At 43.4% G+C, this 22125-nt stretch overlaps 1 protein-coding gene across 4 annotated transcripts; it reads left to right on the forward strand.

Moving 5' to 3' along the window:
- Positions 1-626: 626 nt before the first annotated feature.
- On the forward strand, positions 627-20902 carry ZNF711 (zinc finger protein 711). 4 transcript variants are annotated; one of them, XM_058813962.1, is made up of 9 exons: positions 627-712; positions 4947-5051; positions 5823-6353; positions 13957-14115; positions 14896-15042; positions 15615-15752; positions 16889-16936; positions 17447-17590; positions 18055-20902. In XM_058813962.1, the coding sequence occupies exons 2-9, from the start codon at positions 4973-4975 to the stop codon at positions 19230-19232; spliced, it is 2424 nt and encodes an 807-aa protein (XP_058669945.1). In that variant the 5' UTR covers positions 627-712; positions 4947-4972; the 3' UTR covers positions 19233-20902. The 4 variants fall into 4 exon arrangements, with proteins under 4 accessions (XP_058669945.1, XP_058669944.1, XP_058669946.1 ...); XM_058813961.1 differs by lacking the exon at positions 627-712 and having other exon boundaries at positions 4820-5051; XM_058813963.1 differs by lacking the exon at positions 627-712 and having other exon boundaries at positions 4820-5051; positions 17447-17482.
- Positions 20903-22125: the final 1223 nt, after the last annotated feature.

Here is a 22125-nt window from a genome sequence, read left to right on the forward strand (position 1 = left end):
GTTTCCAAAGACACGTTGCTATGCTTCTTATAAGAAGGTTCGTGTCCGAATCATAACTAGTTTTATATATTAAAAAACTGGTTCAACTCTGTATTTACTTGTCACGTTTAATCAGGTAAGTCGGGTTTTCACGCTGGTAAGAGACCCACAGAACTGAAACTGTTGCCCGAGCTATTTAAATGTGCAGTGTTTTATTCACAGCCCTCACGGGGCGGGTGTGTGTGGGGGAACTCCCCTCACTGCCCCTCACAGTGCCCCGGGCGGGAGCGGGTTGCCTGCGCGGTGCCCGGGGCCGGCTGCCTCCACGGTCTCCTGACGGTGCCCCGGGCGGGACCAGAGGTCCCCTCACCGTGCCCCGGGGCAGGAGCCGGGTTCCCCCGCGGTCCCCTGGGCAGGAGCGGGGTGCCTCCACGGTCCTCTCACGGTGCCCCGGGCGAGAGCCGAGTCTCCCCGCGCTCCCCTCATGGCGCCCCGGGCAGGAGCGGGGTCCCCCCGCGGTCCCCTGACGGTGCCGGGGGCGCGGGGGGGTCTGAGGGGGCGGCGGCGGCTGCGCCTGCTCGGCGCGCGGGGGCGCGCGTGACGTGCGGGGGGAGCGGAGCGGGGCCGCGCGCGCTCGCGGCCGCCGCCCGGCCCAGGCTGCGGGCGGAGCGGGCCCAGGCCCGGCCCGGCCCCGGCGCGTCCCGCGGGCCCGGCGCACCCCGGGCCTGCACAGGTGAGCCGGGGCACGGGCACGGGCACGGTGGAGCCGCGCAAGCCGCGCTCCGGCACCGCCGCCGCGGTCGCTGCGGGCCGCGGCCGTCCCTGGGCTGGCGGGCGGGGGAGCCCCGGCCGGGCCCGCCGGTACCGCGCCGGGCGGGTGGTGCGGGCGGGCCCGGCGGTGGAGGGGCCGCGCGGGCGGGCAGAAAATGGCGGAACACAAGATGTCGGCCGGGCCGGCGGGGCGGGGAGGCCGCGGCTCAGGGCCGCGGGACGGCGTTATCCCGGCCGGGACCGGGTTATTCCCGCCGGGCCGGCGTTATCCCGGCGCTGCCCCCGCCTGCCGGCCCGCACCGCCGCGGGACAGCCGCTCCTTTGTCCCCGCGCTCCCTTGGCCGCCTCCCCCCGCCCCGGCGGCACCGCGGGCGCGCCCGCGCCGGGCACGCGCGGAGGGAGGGAAGGAGGGAGGGAGGGAAGCGCCGGAGCCGCCGGGAAGAGCCGGGAGCCGCCGGCGGCAGCGGGCACTGCCGGCCCCGGGCACCGCCGGCCCCGGGCACCGCCGGCCCGCTGTGCCCCTGGTTTTTACTACGGGAACTTTTATTTGTGCAGCGCGTAGATGTAATCTATTTTTTCTATTTTATTTTTTGCTGTTTTGGCTTTAGCGCGTTTCAGGCAGCGAGACAAAATCTGGTTCGCTGGTTTTGTCTGTGGCGTTTTAAATAGGTTTAGAGTGTAAGTGGTCGTGGTGATTTTTAGGTGGACGCAATAAAGGACTTTAAAATGGATATGCTGGTTTTTCATACCCGGTCTGTTCTCTGCCAGGGGTCTGCGTTAACCTGCATGTTATTTTATTAATTGGGGTTTTCTAATTAAGATTTCTGCACAAGCAGTACGTTTCTCATTGCGTTTCTGTCAGCTGCTGCATTAAAATTAGGGGCAGAAAAAAATGAAAACCATGGTATCAGGCGAGGATGATTATTTGTTCTTCAGCTTGAATGTTAAGAAATTAAATGGTTACACAGCATCTGGTTCCTATTTTTCAACGGCATAGAAGTTTATTTATTGTTCCATTGCTGTGTGTGTGAGCCTGGTCCTTTTGGTTTAATGCAAATCTCATATGCAGCTTGTGAATAACCAAAACACCAGCAGTACATGATGTTGTGTTTTCCTTTGGAGCATGTAAACAAGATGTAAATTATTTAGAAGAAATCCACTATTTTAAAGGAGAGATTAAGGGCTGACCATGCAATTAGGCTTCATGTGAAAATACTCCACCTGAACCCACTGTGAATTGAGGTGTGTATAAACTGGGGAGATGCTTAACGTTTGCAGGACCACACGAAATGCCTTCCTAAAGCTCCATAAATAAAGAGCATGTATTTGAGCTGTAATTGGCATGTTGCAATTGGTGTTCTATAGAAATGCTGTTTATGTTATACACATTTGAAATATGGCAACAATGCCTGCAAGCCAGCCCCGGGATTGGGAGTTTCCCTGTCCCCCTGGGAACACCAATGACACCCTGTTTTTCCTGGGAAGGGTAGAAGTGCTGAAGCATTGGTTGTTATTCCTCCTCCTTAAAATGCTTTGCTGAATATCTTTGCATTTGGAGTGTTTTCTTAAGCTCTCTCTAAAATGAAAATATCCCTGGCTATTTTGTGATACTTTCTTTAGGAAGACTAAGCTAAGGACAGATCAGTGTATCCTGGGAACTTCCACCCGATTTTCAGTTCAATGTTGCTGTTACGTGTCCTTAGGTCATTCCAAACTGCCAGCCATTACCCTTGATTTTAGAATTGCCATGTGCAGAAGTGATTTACAGTTGTAGTCAGAGAGGTCAGATATCTCTTCTACTCTAAAATTCATTGCTTGTCTCAGCTGAGCCCCATCTAAGGAAGAGTTTTGGCATAAAAAGCTGAAATAGATTGAAATGAACCTCAGGCTCATTAGAAAGAGAACTGCTATTTTTCAGAAAAGCAAAACCATTACAAATACAGACATATTTTAAAAATTTAGCCTTGAGTCATTGCTCTGGGAGTCTCAGTGTAGGCTGCATGAAATACTTCATTTTGGGATGTGATGATAATATGCTCTTTCCTAAGCCAAGCAAAAAAAATCAATGAAAAAAATTAATGGAATATTGTAAAGTAAATATTTTATTGGCTGATGCTAAAAACATTTTCACTGCCTTTAAATACCCAGAGGAGAAGGGGAATTGAGAGGAAGAATTGAGATGTTACAAGTTAGAGGAAGGGCTAAGTTTGGGGTTGGGACAGGGTGTGGAATTGTGGCTTTCTGCCTGATTTCTGCCTTTCCAAAGCCCTGATTGGATCTGGCTGTGGTGCTGTGGGTGTGTTACACCGTGTACTACAGGAGGAAGCTGAGAAGAGCCACAATTAATCATTGCACTGCATTTTTTTGCTGTTCCCAATAACGAGATTTGCCTGCATGTGTGACATGTGGAGCTGCATCATTGGCACTGCCGCAACCTGAGAGCGGAACCAGCGGGGCTGGGCCTCCCCCGGGCTCATTCTTCAGCAGCAGGAAGGGCTTTTCCTGCTGCCACTGCATTCCTTTGAGATCCCAAAGTTGATATCAAAAATAAATTTGTGATTGTGTGGTTGATTCAAGTCCATCCTTTGTCTGCACTGAGGTTTACAGGAACATTCTTCATAGGGTTGGTACAGCTTCAGTGGGGTTGTTGCCTGGGTGTCATCTTCCATCTCTGATTTCAGGGGAAGTTTAAGGGATTGCTGCTGCCATCCCATAACTTTGGTTCTTTTTCTAGTCCTGTTAACTACGAGGAAAATACTCCTTTAATAATTATTTGCTTTCCCTGCAAAAATTTAAATTCAAATTATAGTCCTACTTTGTATTAAATTTTTCTGTGTGCCACAATACATAATATAGTTGTGCATCTAATTATTTAATCAAAAAGTAAATTGCTTATTTAGAAAGAAAAAATTCTAACCTATTCTTCCTGTAATCTCAGATTGATATAAACTAAGATAATTTTCCATATCCATTTACTCTGAAAAAAGATTCTCTGAAAAGGCTGTGGTCAGGAAATGTTAGATATTGCCTTAATTCTGAAATAGTTTAATGGGTAATTTATGACCTAGAGCTGCATTGTGTTTTATACTAGTGAGGATTCATTAGCTACAGGCAGAATTTTGGGTGGCTGTGGTGGTAATTTGGGAGTGATGGATCATTGCATTGGCTTCTGGAGCTGCTCTGTCATCCTTACAATGCTGAAAAAATTTGATTTTGGAATGGAATTGAAATAGTAAAATCCTTGCCAACTTTCCTCATGGATAATGTTTGACTTTTTCATATTCTTGAATTCAAAGTTGGTGCTAGAAGAGGAAAGCTTTGGAGACTTACCTGGAAAGATTTGTACTCCCTGTGCTCCTCTCTGCCCCGCTCAGGTCACGTAGTTCTGAGCTCTGACTGCATTCACCTCCCACAACTCCTAAAACTTCTTGTTTGCTCTGGGATTCGTCACTTTCTCTGATTCTTGGATACAAGAGGGCAGAACAATACCAGATTTTAGTCTTGTGCAACTGAGATTTTTTTAGGCTTGAGATTTTTCACCTGTGAAAGCCTCGAGCTCTTTCTGATCCTGTGGGTGATTCTGTTGGGTCACTGCACTGAAAACTTGTGTAAAGTCCTTGGGGTTGATGAAAATTGCAAAATAATTCAGAATCTGCACATTTCAGTGTTTGGTATCAATGCTGGAATGCTGATTTTATCTTTCTCTCTCATGTTTTATGGGGGCACTGTCAAATGATAGATGCTTTCTCCTGCTCTGGGAGGGGCTTTGTGTTGCTGTACCTTGTCACAGAGATCCAGCATCCCCAGTTAAACTTACACATTAAAATTGGGTTTGAAGTGTCTCATACATCCAAATTTGAAAGAATTGGAAAAATTGATACTCCCAATACAATTCTCCGCTTTCTTCATTGTAGCTCCACACATGCAGAATCACCAGCCTTGATAATTAGTTAATGAGTCTGTAGACAGGCAGAGCAGAGGATGCTTTGTGCACAATTGCTAATATTTATTATTATGCTAAGGTAAAAAATATAAACCAAAACAGTAAAGTGAATTCTGTGCAGTGTTGCTTTTGGTTTTCTTGAATTTTTGGGTGAATACTTCTCTGTGTTTGTCAGCGTAACACATCAATTCAGTAAAGCTGATCAACACAAGAACACTGTTTAACATAAATTCTCTTTTTTGTTTTTTTGCAGTTGTTTGTGAATGAATTTGGCTGAATATGGATCCAGGTGGTGGAAGTCTTGGATTGCAAACACAGGAATCCAAAATGCCTCACACTATGATCATGCAAGATTTTGGTAAACATTTTAACTATTAAAAATAATGAGTAAAATCCAGGAGATGATCTTCTCAGGTATTGGGAAGGACCATGTCTATACCAAGATATTTTCATTTGAATTACAACACTGAATAATGTTTATTATTTTCTAAAAATTCTGATAAGAACTCTTCTATTGAGTGTTTTCAAGATTAAAACTGCTGGTTTTGTGTTAAAATAGTTCACTGTGCATTTTGTGTTATGTCTAGAAAAGTAGTCTGCAAATACGACTGGCCAGTCTAGTCTGGTAATGAAAACCAAATTTCTACCTCCAGCCACTCCTTGTGATGTGGCAAGTTGTTGGAAATGTGACTGTAAATATTGCATAAAACTGAGTGTTTATTTTTAACAAGGCCCTTGCTGTCCAAAGGATGAGTCCTTTTATTGTAACAGCAGTTAATGGTTTGTTACCACACTTCAGTGTCACGCAGGAATTCTGTGAAGGTTCACAGTGCTGCTGCAATGAAATGTTTTCTAACTGGGAATTAAAGAGAAAGAGACTGAATGGTAAACTGGCCTTTAGTTTTTAACAGATCCTGAGTTTGGGACAAACTCCACATGATGTCTTGAAGTGGTGTGTTTTATCTTAGCTTGTACAGAACTGGCTGCTTTGGACAGTGTTTATTGGGTGAAATGTGGGGAAGTCACAGATTTTTCCATCTTGCCTCTGTGATAACTCCATTCCTTAGACAAACCACTTGCTGGTGCAATAATTGTAACATTTTTCTCCCTGTTCCTGGTTGTTCCCCAGTGGCTGGGATGGCTGGCACTGCTCACATCGATGGAGACCACATTGTTGTGTCAGTCCCTGAAGCCGTCCTGGTTTCTGACGTGGTCACGGACGATGGGATCACCCTTGACCATGGCCTGGCAGCCGAGGTGGTGCAGGGCCCCGACATCATCACGGAGACGGACGTTGTCACCGAGGGCGTCATCGTCCCCGACTCGGTGCTGGAGGCCGACGTGGCCATCGAGGAGGCCCTGGACACCGGCGACCACGTCCTGACCTCGGACCTGATCACGGAGACCGTGCGCGTTCCCGACCAGGTGTTTGTGGCAGACCTCGTCACGGGCCCCGAGGGACACCTGGGGCACGTGGTGCAGGACGCCGTGCCCGGGGCCGACTCGCCCACCATGGTGTCCGAGGAGGTGCTGGTGACCAACTCGGACTCGGAGGCTGTGATCCAGGCTGCTGGCACTGTCCCTGGCTCCACTGTCACCATCAAAACCGAGGACGACGACGACGGCAAGAGCACTTCTGAAGACTACCTGATGATATCTTGTAAGTGCACAGAGGGAGATGGAAGCAGGAGGGAGCTCCTGGTGGGGAGAAGTTCCTGGAACTGGACTCTTGGAACGCTCAGGGGATAGGCTGGTGCCCAGTTAATTCCTGGTCTCTGGATTTGGGGTTTTGATGCAAAGTCACTGATACAACAAGAGAGAAGGACATTGATGCTGCTGAGTGAGTGGGTGTGTATGTTTGTGTTTCTGAAACTAGATATTCCAGGAAATTTAAGAAAAACACCTTGGAAAGTTAAACACTCAATTTATTTGGAATATACAACTTTTTCTAAAAAAACGCCACAGGTGTATTACAATGCTGTGTAGATTCATGTAAAAATAACATATTTGGCTTAATCAGGAGACTTCACTAAGAAATACTTTCTTAAGATCTCTAACTCAAAGTTTTCTCAATATGTCCACAAAATGTGGTTTCTTTAGTGTACTAAAAATGATAATAGGTATTTCATTGTCTGTTGTGCTCTTCTGGGCTGAACTTGGAAATAAGGGGTCAGGTTCATTAATGGATTGGCTCATTAACACATTCCACACAGCATCCAACTCCATATGATCCTGTTGACAGTAGCTGAAGTTGGCTACTGAAAAAACCTTGGGTACTTTGGGTTTCTTCAATGCTTACATTATACCCAAGGTACCAGTTGTTGTGTTACTGCTACACAAATTTGATAAAATATATTCCAAGTAATTGATTTTTTTAATTCTTCAAATCATTATTGAAATGTAAGCAGGTCAAAACAGATTTTATTTAGTCAGATGCAATATGTTAAAAAAAAGTCAATGCCAAGCGTGTCAAAGTGTCAGTCTGTTCACAACAAGCTGCATTTATTAAAAATCTCATGACAGAGGACATCACTGATTCATGGTTATAATGATTTCCCTCTCTTATAGCATTTATGTCCCTTATGCAGAATATATTTGTTTTTATTCAGTAGAGGATGAATAGCAATGATTTTTAAAACTTTCCATCATTACTGTGTCACTAACAGAAGTCAGAAAGAGATGTTTTTGAAAAAGGAACTTCAAAAATGAGTCTATAAAGCAAATTAGACCTGCTACAAAGAAAACCCTGTGTGTTTTTTTAACAAAAGAAGCACCATTTTACACTCAGTTGTTTCACTGAACAAATTCCTCCTTTCTGACAGAGTACTTAGGAGGAGTTTATTCTGTAACTGGTTATTTCCCTTGTCATTGTAAGTACAGTCATCTTTGGGACTCCTTCTGAGAGAGATGAGTGTGATGGATGCTGATGATCCTGCACTTAGACCAGAGCATCTGAAGCTTTCAGTTACCTGATGGTCCCACGAGTGTCTGACACATTCATGGTTTTGTCAGGTGTTCTCAAGCTTGGCTTTCACAATGTCTCAAAGCCATTTTGAGACCTAGTTTTCAGCAAATTAAATTTTTATATATGTATGATCGTGATGTGCCTGAATAGTCACAGTTGGAAGCTACATTATTCATCTAGGAGTTTGTTTTAAGTAATCATTTATGTAAATTAAGGCAGTCATAGAATTGTGTAGGATGGGATAGAGCTGTAAGATTATTGAGTTTAATTGTTCCCCCAGCACTGCCAGGGCCAGCACTGCCCGTGTCCCCAAGGGCCACATCCACATGGCTTTAGAGTCACACCAGGGATGGGGACTCCAGCACTGCCCTGGGCAGCTGTGCCAGTGTTTGGCAACCTTTCCATGCAGGAATTTTTCCCAGTATCCAATCTCCACCTCCCCTGGCCCAGCCTGAGGCTATTCCCATTCCCTGAGCAGAGCCTCCCCTGGCTGTCCCCTCCTGTCAGGAGCTGTGCAGAGCCACAATGTCCCCCCTGAGCCTCCTTTTCTCCAGGCTCAGCCCCTTCCCAGCTCCCTCAGCCCCTCCTGGGTTCCATTCCCTCCCCAGCTCCCTCAGCCCCTCCTGGGCTCCATTCCCTCCCCAGCTCCCTCAGCCCCTCCTGGGCTCCATTCCCTCCCCAGCTCCCTCAGCCCCTCCTGGGCTCCATTCCCTCCCCAGCTCTGTTCCCTTCCCTGGACTCACCCCAGCCCCTCAATGTCCCTCTGCTCATGAGGGTCCCCGAGCTGCCCCAGCTCTGGAGGTGCCCCAGCAGTGCCAGCACAGGGGACAGCACTGCCCTGATCCCCTGGACACCATTCCTGACCCAAGCCAGGTGCCTCTGGCCTCCTGCCCACCTGGGAACCCTGGGCTCATGTCGTGCTGCTGTCACCAGCACTCCCAGGGCCTTTCCCAGCCCCTCTGCCCCAGCCTGGAGCTTTCCATGGGGTTGATGTGACCCCAGGGCAGGACCTGACACCTGTGAGCCTCCACCAGTGGCCTCAGCCCAGGATCCAGCCTGTGCAGACTCCCTGCATTGCTGCCCAGCTCAGTGTCACCTGCAAAGCTGATCCCCTCCTCTGGATCACTGATAGAGCTCTTTGAGCTCTGTTGTGTTCCTAAGTTTTGACCCTGTGCTGTGCTGGAGATGCCAGGCTGACCCCACAAAGTGTCTGCTGTTGTGTTTTTGTCAGCAGTGATGAATCATTCTTATGCAGCTTTTAATTTTTCTTTATTGCTCAAATATTACCCTTGAATTTGTTTTGTTTATGGAGATAATGTGTTGTGTAGAATAGATAAAGGCCTCAATTTATCAAGCAGATCAAAACTTTTTACTTTTATGTATTAATTGTCAAATGCTGTCAATATTGTAGAAAGTGAATTTTATAATATTTCATTTGGGGTATATATATAGGACTGTTGAACTGCTTTTATAATATAAATCACACCTAAGTGATACTTCTAAAGAATTTCAAAATACTCAGTTGTCTTTTAATGAAATTTAGCATCTAAAAAGGGAAAACTGCATAAAATGCCAGATATGCCCTTAGGGAGTACCACAGGTTGTTCTGTTGAACATGTGGGAACTACCAAAATGTGACATTTTAGGGTATGGAACTGACTGTGGAGTTCTCATTTCCCTTATGCTTGTTGGGAGTCACAGCTTAAATGACAGAACCATAGAATGGGATGGGTTGGAAGGGACTTTACTCAAAGGTGATTTTTCACCATTTTGAGGTGACATTCCCATGTAGATACTTTATAGACTTCTGGTAATTACATTTTCTGTGTAAAACTGTTTGGACAATAGTAAGTTTGTCTTGATAGCTGTGTGACTATCTGTGTATGATTTTGTGATTGGAAGTTTTCATTGGAAGATTATCACTACTCTGAGTTCAGTCATTCTCCCAGCACTGCAGGGCCACCACTGCCCATGTCCCCAAGGGCCACATCCACATAGCTTTTAAATCCCACCAGGGATGGGGACTCCAGCACTGCTCTGGGCTGTGCCAGTATCCAATCTCCACCTCCCCTGGCCCAGCCTGTTCTGCTGCTTTTTCAAACCATCTTTATAAGCAAAGGACTTAAAAAATCTATTTTTCATACATTAACAACACAAATACCACGGGGTGTTGACGATTCTTTGCTTTAAGCCATCCGAACACCTCAGTAAAGAGGAATTGAATCCCAAAGCTGTGGTGGGCCCCTGACCCCAGCCCTGTGAGTGAGATGGAGCTGGTGAGCAGCACAAGCTGTGCTGCAGGGGCAGTGGGCAGTGCAGCTGAAGCCTCCCCTCTTTTGTTTTTCAGGTTTGCGATATTCAGACCCACAGCGGGTTGCCAGCCCCCGCTCCGCGTGCCGGCCCCATGCACTATTCTGGTGACCTCAAAGCCACCACTGACCCACCCTGGAGCTGGCCCGGGGCTAAGGTACTGTGCCACCAACACCTCCTTTGTAGTGTCTTACACTGTTGCCTCGTTTGCTAAACATTTTAGGATTCCTACTCCTCTATTTGAACTTATGGGACTTAAGTAGATCAGACATTAGAAAAACCCGGAGGATTGTCAAAGCCTTGTGGGACTTACCTTGCCCTCGTGTTGCTGCTCTGGTGGCTGTGGCATCACCAGCATAGTGCATGTGAGGCATCACATGGATTGGGAGCTGGCAATCCACGGTGAATCTGGACATCACACACCTGAAAACAGCCCAGCAGGTAAGTTTAACACTGGGAGTGTGCTGAGTTTTCCTTTAAGGCTTGTTCACTCAGGAGGATTCAGCATCTATTTATGGAGGTTCTGTGTTGTGTTGTTTCAGTTTATTTTAAGGGACCAGATAATAACACGTAGTGCTTCTGGTGGGTGAGTCAGAGCTGGAAGAGACTTTGATATTCCATTGACAGAAAGGAATCAAGCAGTCCCTGTTCCGCTGAGCCATCCCTGGGGAAAGCAGCACAGAATTTAGCACTGATGGGTTGGCAGTGATTGAAGGCATCTTACTTAAACAACAGAATATTTTCATGAGCTGTTCTAAAAAACAATAATATTTTGGAACCTGACAAAGATTACTTGTCCTGGTGTGTTGTTTTATTTAAATCTGTTTAAAAGGTAGATGGGGGCCATGAGATTAACTTCAGATAAGACAGGACTTTAAGCAAAAGAAATTGCCAACTCAGTGTGTTTTCTTGTATTTGAAACAAAAAGCAACATCTTACAAATAACAGTCTGTATTGATGTCATTTTCTCAGCCCAGATGATATTTTCCAAATTTTGCTATATTACACATTTGGTGTTGTAGAAAAGTGATCCCAGAGGCTCTGGATACACAAACTTCCTGATAGGTTTCCATTCCTTTAGCTTAAATTGTAAAGACTGAATGTTTTGGAGATTACACAGGATGGTTAATGGTGTAGAAGTAACCACAAATGTTAAAAATACTGTTCTGAGTTTGCCCCTTTAAAACAGGACTCTATTTTCAAAGGATATTGAAGATTTGGGGGCTTTACAGGCAATATTAAAACACAGTGTGTGTGTGTACATGCTATATTGAGGTTTTGGAGTTTTCTTTTGCTGAAAACATTCTTACAAAAGTTGAAAAATTTCCTCTTTTTTTTCCTTCATGTAATGTTTATTGCATTGCAGTTGATGTTCTGGTAACTATCTAAAATTGTGGGATTTTTTCTAATTTCATTATTTAATTATTTCACCAGCCCCATAGTGGTGCACAGTCACTGTCACATAATATTAGTTAAATAGTTGGAAATTCTTCCATAAAGAAAACTTCCTGTCACACGTGTGGTGACTCCCCTGTTCAGCAGGAAATTGCTGTTGTTGAGTAACTTCATTTCTGTTACACTGGTAATGTGTTGTGTTTATAAAATGTATGAATTTAGAAAAAAAATGGTGTTGCTGGAGCTGCAGGATTGAAAAGAACTTTATTGCCACCTCCCAGTTCTAAATTGTCAGGGTTTGTGAGCTTTGAAATTCTCTTTTTGGCAGTCACAGAGCTGGGTATACAATCCCTCTTTGTACTGGGGATTACCTCCAGTCCTTCCAACACTCACACATGCAGTGGGAATGGTCATTGTATCTAATTAAACTTACATTTATCATTTTCCAGAACATGCATAAGAGACTTGGATAAACTTTAAAAGCCTTGCAGAAAAAAAGTCTTTAATAAATTCATGTTTAGTAAATGTATGGAAATACTTATTCCAAGATAAGGGATATTCAGCATCTCCACTTTTCTGTCTGCTGACAACCCCATTCTGGCAGCTTAAAAAATGTCAATTAGCAGGTGCAGTAACACTGCCCCAGGGGATATAGAAGGGTTTAATGACCTGGTGCTGGGAAAGTCGAGTGTCAGGGGAATATTCAGGTTCTCTGTTGTGGCTCTCTCTGTGTTTGTGCTCTGAGGGTTTCCAGTGTCCTGCCAGGTCACACAAACATCAGGCTGCACGTGGCAGGCTCTCACTCATTAAGGTGTTGATGTTCCTGGCATTGATTTCAGTAGAGTTTTTTTAATTAAAAAAGCAAAATCTCTCTTCCTGAGGAATTTTTTTTCCTGATCCATGTTTGATACTTCTTCAGCAATGGAATTAATCCATTGCTGAAAAAAGAACAAAACCCAAACCCCACCAAACAGCTTAACCAGCTTTTTTAAATGTTTTCCTTAGATGTTTCAGGTTATAGAGCGTGGTGCTGATAACAGCAAGGTTGTGGGATCAATCCCCATATGGATCATTCACTCAAGAGTTGGACTTGATGATCCTTGTGGGTCCCCTCCAACTCAGAACATGAATTTTCACCAAAGTACAGACTTCACAAAGGTTCTAAACCAAAACCAGATATTTCCTTGTACTTCCCTGCATTTTATCCAGTTCTGTCCTCAGTAACTTCTGTACTCACCTGGTGCAGTCCAGGATTTTGAGTAGAAATGAGGTTTGCAGTGCTGTGAGCTGGGTGGGTGTCTGTGGGAAGAGATTAGTGTGGGATTGCTGGGGTGGATTCCCCTGCCCTGCTGCAGGAGAGGCACCTTCTCCTTCCCACTCCAGTGACTGGGATTCCAGTTTAGCCCAGTGCTCAAGGGGGTTAGAGCAGCTCTTGGGAGCAGGAAGCTGGGAGGGGGCTGGGGACACTGCAGCCCTCCCAGGTAAGCCAGCTTCTCCCAGGGATCAGGGCCTTGGTGTCCCCATGGGGTCAGGCAGCTCTGCTGTCACCTCAGTGTTCATTTTGAGGAGTTTTCCTTTGCTTAGTGCACTCATACTTTAATGTTACGTGTGCAGTAAGATGCTGTTTCCCTGGAATGTATTTCATTCAGATTTTGTCTACATTTTGTGGGATTCTCCTCTATTTAGAGGACTTCAGTGGGTATTCAGCACTGCACAGGTTTGTGTGGACCATCTGCACAGGAGCTAAATTTATCCTCAGTGAGAAGTGTGTCAGTACATGTGTCAGGGACATGCTGAGTTTGGTACCCTCAGGGCTGGCAATGTGAGGTGTATCTATGGTCATCTCTGTGAATGCCTTTTTTACCAAAATAGGCTGCTTTATAATAGTTTGGATGTATTTTTTTTCCTTAGAAATTATATGAGCATTTTGAATGTATAAAGCAAATAATCAGCAAGTGAGTTGTGTAAAGAATGAGAAGTCAATCTCTCATAGTAGTGTTTGGATTTATTGTCACTGCATCTTTTAATCAGCTGTATATCATGCATTAATCTTCATTAATGTGTATGTTTTCAAGTGATAAACTGGATAAAATTATCATTTCTTTGAGGAAGAAGATACAGTCAGATGTATACTTCTTTAGCTGGGAATATACTCCACTCATCGCACTCCTCAAGAGCCACTAAATTTTAGTCACTATGCATCAGAGTGAAACTTCTGAAAACTCTTAGACTGTAACAGGCAATTCTGGGTTAATTTTTAATGCTTTTGTATAGATCTTTAATTTTAATTATTGATAAATTTTTGCTTTCTAAGAGTAATAGTTTCAGCCATAACCAGTTACCTCATTCCCTTTGATGACAAGCTCCCTCTTGTGTCCTTTATTCTGTAACTCCTGCTGTGTTTCCTCAGTTACAATAAAATACTGAACTTCTGGAATCTCTTAAATTTCTTGAGATGAGCTGCTTTTAAAGGCCACTTATGAATACAAACCTTTCCAGTGCATGGGGAGAATAGTGGAGAAAATCATGCTGCTGATTACTTTGACTTCTAAAAATGTGTTTGAAGCTCATTATTATTCTCTTTTCTTTGCAGTGGATGATGTTGGAGAGAAATTGGACCATATAGGAAGCACTCCCTTGAAGATCAGTACCGAGGTGGCAAATGATGATGTTGCTAAAGATGATGGCTTTGGTTCAGAAGTTATCAAAGTCTACATATTTAAAGCTGAAGCTGAAGATGATGTTGAAATAGGTACCTTGAAATCCTGTTTATTCTTTCAGTAGTGTGAAGTGTTTCAGGGTTTTTGTTCTTCATTCCATGTGATCCAGTGACTGGAGGGTTCTGTAGAACGTGGCATTTGTGGAGGCTGCCCAGATGCACAAATGCTGGGTGTGGATTAGGCTCAAGTTCTTTTTTGATTAGCTGGGCTATTTTCAGGCAGCCAAAGCCCAAATGTAGAAGTGGTTGTGTGTCTGCAGCTATTTTTTCAGCTGCTGCTTTTCTCTGACTTTGCAAGGCACAAGTGTGTCAGCACAGCAGAGCCTCTGGAGTGGATCCCTTTTGTTGGTGGGAGCCTTTGGTGGCCTTTGCAGGGAGAGGGGAGGAATTCTGGGGCTGCAGGTGAGCCAAGGGACTCAGAAATCTCTGCAGCTCCCTTTCCCCATGGATAGACCAGCAATCCCTGTGCTCTGAGGGGATGCACAACTCAAAACTCACAGAATTCCTCTCTTGGCTGTTCTTGGAGCTGAAACCTCTGGATCATTGTGGGTCCCTTCCCAAATGCACTTTGTTCCTCTGGGGATGGGCTCTCAGTCTCCAGGGACAGAGGGACAGAAGGGACAGACTGCTCATGCAGCAGCAGGGAGAGCCAGAATCTCTGATGGCTGAGGAGTAATTCCCAGCAGGGCTGTTCTCTGAGCTGCTCTCAGGGAGGGGGTCCCATCCAGTCAACAAAATCCTTGGATCTGACATTAATCTTACCAGTGGCTTTGTTCACATTGACTTAATGTGTGTAACTTCTTTTTGTTCGAGGTGGGACAGAAATTGTCACTGAGAGTGACTTTCACAATGGCCATTCTGTGGCTGGAGTCATTGAACAAGGAGGTGTTGGGAGAATGCAGCGAGAAAAAATGGTTTACATGGCTGTTAAGGACTCTTCTCAGGAAGATGAAGATATTAGTAAGCATAATAAGAAAAATTTTTATTTTCTCATGCTGTTTGTACACCCATATAACCATCATTCTCAAGGACATTTTTAATTATTTTCTGAAGGATTCTTCAGCCTGAAGTAGTAGAAAACCGAGTTAATCTTCCCTAAAAGTAAAAAGCAGGCTATAATTATTTTAAAGTGATGTGGATAATGCACTTTGTGCATACTGTGTGCAGTAATTTAATTATTAATATTAAATTTAACATGTCCATGGATGAAGTTAATGAGGTTAGTCAAATTTCTTATTTTTCTATTTTCCTACTGTGAATTAAGCAGCTTTCTGAAAAAGTGGCAAATGTCATCAGTTGCAAGTTCATGAGTTTGTCTATTGGAAATTTTGTGGGCATTTGTTTTGGATTAGTATTTATTGATACATGTTTCCTCTCTTTAAGGAATATCTGAATAAGCAATGATCCCCTAAATGCCAAAGGAAGAAAATTAATTTATAATGGGTATCAATCAGAGCGAGAGCAAATTAAATGAAGGAAAAATTTGGAAAGACAGAATAAAATTAAAGATTTATTCTCCTCCCTTCATCCAGGCTGTGCTGAAATAGCAGATGAAGTTTATATGGAAGTTATTGTAGGGGAAGAAGAAGCCACATCCCTTCCAGACACCCAGCTTGAGGACTCTGGCGTGAATAAAACGTTTGTCCCCGTTGCTTGGGCTGCTGCTTACGGTAGGAGCCTGTGCTTCTTTCCTGAAAATCCCTGCCATTATTTCCTCCCCCATGCAGCTGCCAGCATCTCTGGGATGACCTCACCTTGTTCTTGGGGTTTGGAAGCAGCTCCTGATCTCTCCAGGGATTGCTGTGTGTTGGCTTTCATGGAGTAGAAAAGAAAGCCTGTTAGGAGAAGTCTGATTTTGTTTCAGATCCCAGATCAGATGTACAGAGTATTTGGGGTTTGAAGATCTTAATGTTGAAGATCTTAAACAAGAAAAGCCTTAAGTATTTTACATTAGGAGGGGGATGGGGGAAAGACTGTAAAAAGGGAATAGTAAGAATAAATATGTAAATATGTTCCCAGTAATTTCAGTTTTTAGACATGTTTTAAGCCTGTTAGTCCTCCAGGTGAGAAACAAAAAACTGATTTGTTTTCAACTACTGTGTCTTAGTATATTATGAGTTCTGTCTATTGTTTTGTATCATTTCCTTGGATTTTTGGTGTGTTAAATTTTGTTAAGAGGGTATCAAGTTATCCATAGTTTCTGTTACAATTAATTAAGCAAGTTAGTGAAAATTCCTTGGTGTGGAATTTGGTGAAAATTCCTTGGTGAGAGCCCAACAGCTGGGCTGCTCAAGTGCTTCAGAACCACAGAGCTTTGGCACATAGCAGCAAATACTTCAGTGCAAAATAAGGAATGTGTTCCTGAGATATCCCTTGTGCATCTCCAAAACTCCATTGTGCTGAGAGGCTGATAAGGGCCAAGTCCTCTTATCTGCCTCCTACTCCAGGCAGATAAAGTGCTTCCATCTCAGGAGCAAAGTGTGCATTTCAGATAACCTCTGCATTGCTATCTGAGGGGATAGATGAGGTTAAAAGTTTGCAGAAACAAGAATATTAATAATGGAAAGCAGGAGAGGCAGCAGGGTAAGCATGCACACACACATGGGGTGGATATTAACTCCTCCCAGAGATGGGATTTTGGTTCCTGAGGCTCATGATCATACAACACCAAACTGCACATCCCACTTGGATGGTGTTAACCTGTTACTTATTAGCTAAGTTAGTTTTCTCTCATTATCAGGCTTTCAAAAGCAGCATCTTTAAAAAGAATATTATTTTATAATGACTAAAATACCATTTTCTGCAGGAGATGAAAGAAGGCTTCCCCGAAGATACGAAGATGGTCAAGCGGCAGGTGAGAACTTTTAACAGCATTTAAACTAAAACTGCCTTTGAGAAAACAGATATTTCTGTGTCAGTGCTCCTAATCAGAGATGCAAAGAATGAGCCATAAATTAGATATTGAAGGACTCCACAGTCTTTCTCTGTTGTTTTGAATTAAAACAATTCTAGATGTCTGTAGGCTTTCGGAGGGGGTGGGGAAGTTGGGAGGCACTGCCAAGTTTTTAATGTAGTTTTGCAGACAGAAAAGAGATAATGCAGTTGCATGAAGTGAAAACAAGTTTAATAAAAATCAGGGAATATAATTAGAAATGAATCAGTGTTTAAACAATCATACCCTTGACTTTTGCCAGGAAGGATAGATAGTGGTTCTCATTAGCACGCTTCTTTTTAATGTATCTTGTGATAGAGGAATGGGCAGTGCTTGTTTTTAAGTAGATAATGCTGCTGTGCAATTCCAGTCGTCAGTCCCAAAGAAACAAGTTGTTTAAGGTTTTTTATGGTGTCTAATTTTTGTTTCTAGGAAATAACTTGGATACACGATTAGAAAACAAAAACGGTAATGCAACACAGTACCTGCAGATTTGTGATAGCATTAGCACTAATAGAGTGCTCAAACAAAAAACCAAGAAAAGGAGGAGAGGAGAGGCCAGGCAATGGCAAACAGGTAAACACTGGATGGTTACGGTATTGTCACGGAGTGCCACTGACTCCTGTCCTATTCCTTTTCTCTTTTTTTAAGCTGATGCAGAATTAAAAGCTATAAATGATGATTTGCGTATTTCCTGTGTCCTTCCCCCCTCCAGTTCTGTGCCTAGAAAATGTCATATTTTGCTATTCAGAGTCAGTACACCAGGGGCTGATGCAATTCATTGGAATGTTGCAAGCCATTAAAAAGTACCCATGGCTATATTCAGTGCACATGTGATATTCCTGATCTGTTTGAGCAGTTTCTAAAACAGAACTATATAAACTATAGGTGCTGTGGATTGGTTGTTTTTAAACTACTGAGCCACTCTCTCTCTGCTGCAAGTGTAAGTGCATGAATCTGAACAGCACTTGGCTGATTTAAAACTTCTTAATCAGTAAATGTGTTTCCTTCATAACTTGTTTTTGTTTGTTCAAAAACAGCTGTTATAATAGGTCCTGATGGACAGCCCTTAACAGTTTACCCTTGTCATATTTGTGGGAAAAAATTTAAATCCAGAGGATTCTTGAAAAGGCATATGAAGAACCATCCCGATCATATGATCAAGAAGAAATACCAGTGTACAGACTGTGACTTTACAACTAACAAAAAAGTAAGTTTCCACAATCATCTGGAAAGCCATAAACTTATAAATAAAGTTGATAAAACGCACGAGTTTACAGAGTACACGAGAAGATACAGAGAGGCGAGCCCGTTGAGTTCCAATAAACTCATCCTGAGGGACAAGGAGCCCAAGCTCCACAAGTGCAAATATTGTGACTATGAGACTGCAGAGCAGGGGCTGCTCAACAGGCACCTGCTGGCAGTCCATAGCAAGAACTTCCCTCATGTGTGCGTGGAGTGCGGGAAGGGCTTCCGCCACCCCTCGGAGCTGAAAAAGCACATGAGGACCCACACGGGGGAAAAGCCATACCAGTGTCAGCACTGCGTGTTCAGGTGTGCTGACCAGTCCAACCTGAAAACTCACATCAAAACCAAACACGGCACCGACCTGCCCTTTAAATGTGAGCACTGTCCCCAGGCCTTCGCCGACGAGAAGGAGCTGCAGCAGCACACCGAGCTCTTCCAAGGCCATAAGACTCACCAGTGTCCCCACTGTGACCACAAGAGCACCAACTCCAGCGACCTGAAGCGACACATCATTTCAGTGCACACCAAGGATTTTCCCCACAAGTGTGAGGTGTGTGAGAAAGGCTTCCACCGGCCCTCGGAGCTCAAAAAGCATAGCGAGACCCATAAAGGGAAAAAGATCCACCAGTGTAGGCACTGTGACTTCAAAACCTCCGACCCCTTTGTGCTCAGTGGGCACATCCTCTCCGTGCACACCAAGGACCTGCCTTTTAAATGCAAACGGTGTAAAAGGGGCTTCAGGCAGCAGAACGAACTGAAGAAGCACATGAAGACCCACAGTGGCAGGAAGGTGTACCAGTGCCAGTACTGTGAGTACAGCACCACGGACGCGTCGGGCTTTAAGCGCCACGTCATCTCCATCCACACCAAAGACTACCCCCACAGGTGTGAGTTCTGCAAAAAGGGCTTCCGCAGGCCCTCCGAGAAAAATCAGCACATCATGAGGCACCACAAAGAGGCCATCCTGTGATAGGTGAGCTCCAGCAGGAAGCCGTGTAGGAACTGTCATAGGCTAATTGGGGAAAAAAATAAATCTCACGAACTGTTTCTCCTGGTTTCAAAGCTTGATATTAAACCATAACTTTACATTCTTTGCATTAAAAGTCTTAAAAAGTATTAGGGTTGGCAGGGGAACTCATAGCCCTATGATTGTTGCTGATCAGAACATAAAGAGCACTAGAGAATGCAGAGGATGGATGAATGTTTAAAATTTGCAGAAAGATGGATGAGTGTCTCCAAGTGAACAGTATTTGCCATTGCTGAGTCTAGAGGACAGGGCAGAGCTGATTGTGTGGCCCATTCTGTCAGTCTCAACGTGTGTCTCCAGTATGGAAACAGATCCCTGGTGGGGTGAGCTACAGAGGGTTTGCAGAGGAGCCCTCTCTTCACTTCTTGTGCAGTTTGGAACGGGGAGTTTTAGTCAGACACTTCATCACAACGTTTTCAATTGTGCCTAGAAATTGAATTCCAGAACTGGCAAAATTATCTGGGGGGGTGTCCCTTGTTTGGTTTGGTTTGGTTTTTGTTTTTAAACATTTCATAGGGAAACTTTTTGGTTTCCTTTATTAGTTTAGGTCCAAGAAGCATTTTTTACTGGTTTTCAAAGCTGCTAACCTATTTTATTGCAGGATATGATGTTTAAAATAGAGCATTATGTTATGGTCTCAGAGGTGGTGTTCTGGTGCTAGGGTTAAAGATGTATATGTATATAATTTCCCTTTTTTTATCTGAAACTACAGTTGAATGTTGTTCAGTATGGCACATATAACAAAATTAACTTTGAATTTGACTTTTTTTTTAAAGGATAAAAATGGATGCAGCTCATAGTGTTGTGACTCAACACTAATTTTTTTCCTCGCTACTTTAAAGTCTTCTCTAAAAAGAATATTAAAAACAGTTGAAAACTGTAGGGGTTTTTTAATTAAAAATTCAAAGTACTTAGAGGTTCTTTAGGGCAGTGTTCTTAACAGGTATGACAGTTACTGTCCTACCTCCTAATATGAAATTTTCCATATAGACATAAAATTGCACCTTTTAATCGATTCTTTTAAAAAAAGATCTATACCATGCTATAAACATGCATTTTCAATCTGTAAGAAAGTATATATGCAGTATTTAACCAGAAAAACCTGCTGCCACTAGAGTTTGGAGGTGGATCTTGAGTTTACAGTGTATACATTTAAAATATGCATCCCTTTAAAAATGCTTTGTGTTAGCATGCTGCAAATCCAATGGCGCTTATATAACGAGCTGGTCTAGGGCTATTTAATGAAAAACCTGGTCATAAATGTTATGCATATAATGTGTATTTTTTACTTTTTTTAGTTGCTTCATGTTTGCACACAGCTGTTCACATGAGAAATTGTAACTTCATGCTATATTGTGGCTTTGTGTTCCAGATAATGTTCATATTTTGTTTTTGCACCAGATGAGAATCAGTTCCTTGAGAATAATTTTTTTTTATATTTCTAAACTTCAGAAAGTTAAAATTTGGGAAATCTCTTAGACAAATAAGTGTTTTATGTGGCTGTAAAAAATGATGTACACGCTGTAAAATAAGATTGTCACTGTTCTGTGGGATTATTATTTCTAAATGTGTTACTCATCGTAACGGGCATACAATAAAACGCATCTCTTGCACTCCAGATTTTTTGGAGTTTCCTTTTCATTTATGGTGTTTGGGAAAGTCCCATTCTCTGTAAATTCACCTGATGTTTTTAATTGCATTGTTCACTAATTAACATGTAATCACATTTCAAGTAAACACGTTACTGCAGGTGTATTTATCAGACTGTTAAGGAGAGAACATTGGGTTTAACTCTTTCACAGGTAATGTATTTGTATTTGTTTTGCTTATTTCTAAAATAATTATCAAATCTGATACTGACATTCCTTTGAATTTTTTTTTCCTTCGAGACAACAAAAAACTTCTCACATACTTAAGGAATAACCAGGTAGGTTTTTGTCTTTTTAATTATGTAATAACAGCTTGCAGAATGAATGCTAAAAACTCTGCTATCCTAAATTCCCTCTCTTTTTAGAATACTTGAATTGCACCATCAATAACAGATTAAAAAGCTGAAGAAGAACATGTGCTATTAAATGAACCCATCACTGAGGATTTCCAATGGGCTTTGAGCCACTGAACTCGTAGGTTTTGCACAAAGAGCAGAAATTAAGCAGACAGGAATTAATTAATTTGGGTTTTGTTGCTGCTTTTCCTTGCATGCCCAGCAGTCAGAAGGGAAAAAATCAAAATCTTAGTGATTTAAGGCTGTGGATTTCTGACAATGTCAGTGCTTTGTTCCTGAATGTTATGTTGAATACAGGGACTGAAGGAGTTTTTCTTCACCTGAAGATGATCCCTGACTCTGCCCATGGCTGTGCTGGCTCATTTTTCCACCCTACAGATGGACCAAATAATCAGGTAATTAATTGTTCTCTATCAAAGCAGGAGGTAGATTGCTGTTCTTGACATAAGATTTTATTAGGAAGTGGTGTTTTAAATCTTCTGAAATGGAAGGATAAAATGGCACCTGAGTCCTCAGCAGTTTGAGGGACAGTTCCCAAATCCTTCTCAGTGCCCTGTCCCAGTAAATATTTGAGAGCTGTGACGGGTTGGGGGTCCTTGAGCAAACAGAGCCTCCCAAAGGTGTGCAGGGCTTGCTCTGAAATGTCAGATCTGTTTGGTGCAGCATTTTATTGGGCTGACAGGTGCAGTTAAAAGTGATTCACATCCTGATCATCAGCTATGTTTTTCTTTCCTCAGGTTTCAACTGCCTGCAATTAAAGGCAATAAATCAGAGAGAAAATGAGGAAGAGCTGCAGCAGAACTCTGCAGGTAAAGGTGAGGTACTGGGTGT

This window comes from Ammospiza caudacuta, chromosome 14, assembly GCF_027887145.1.
Source record: "Ammospiza caudacuta isolate bAmmCau1 chromosome 14, bAmmCau1.pri, whole genome shotgun sequence".
Lineage (NCBI taxonomy): Eukaryota > Metazoa > Chordata > Aves > Passeriformes > Passerellidae > Ammospiza > Ammospiza caudacuta.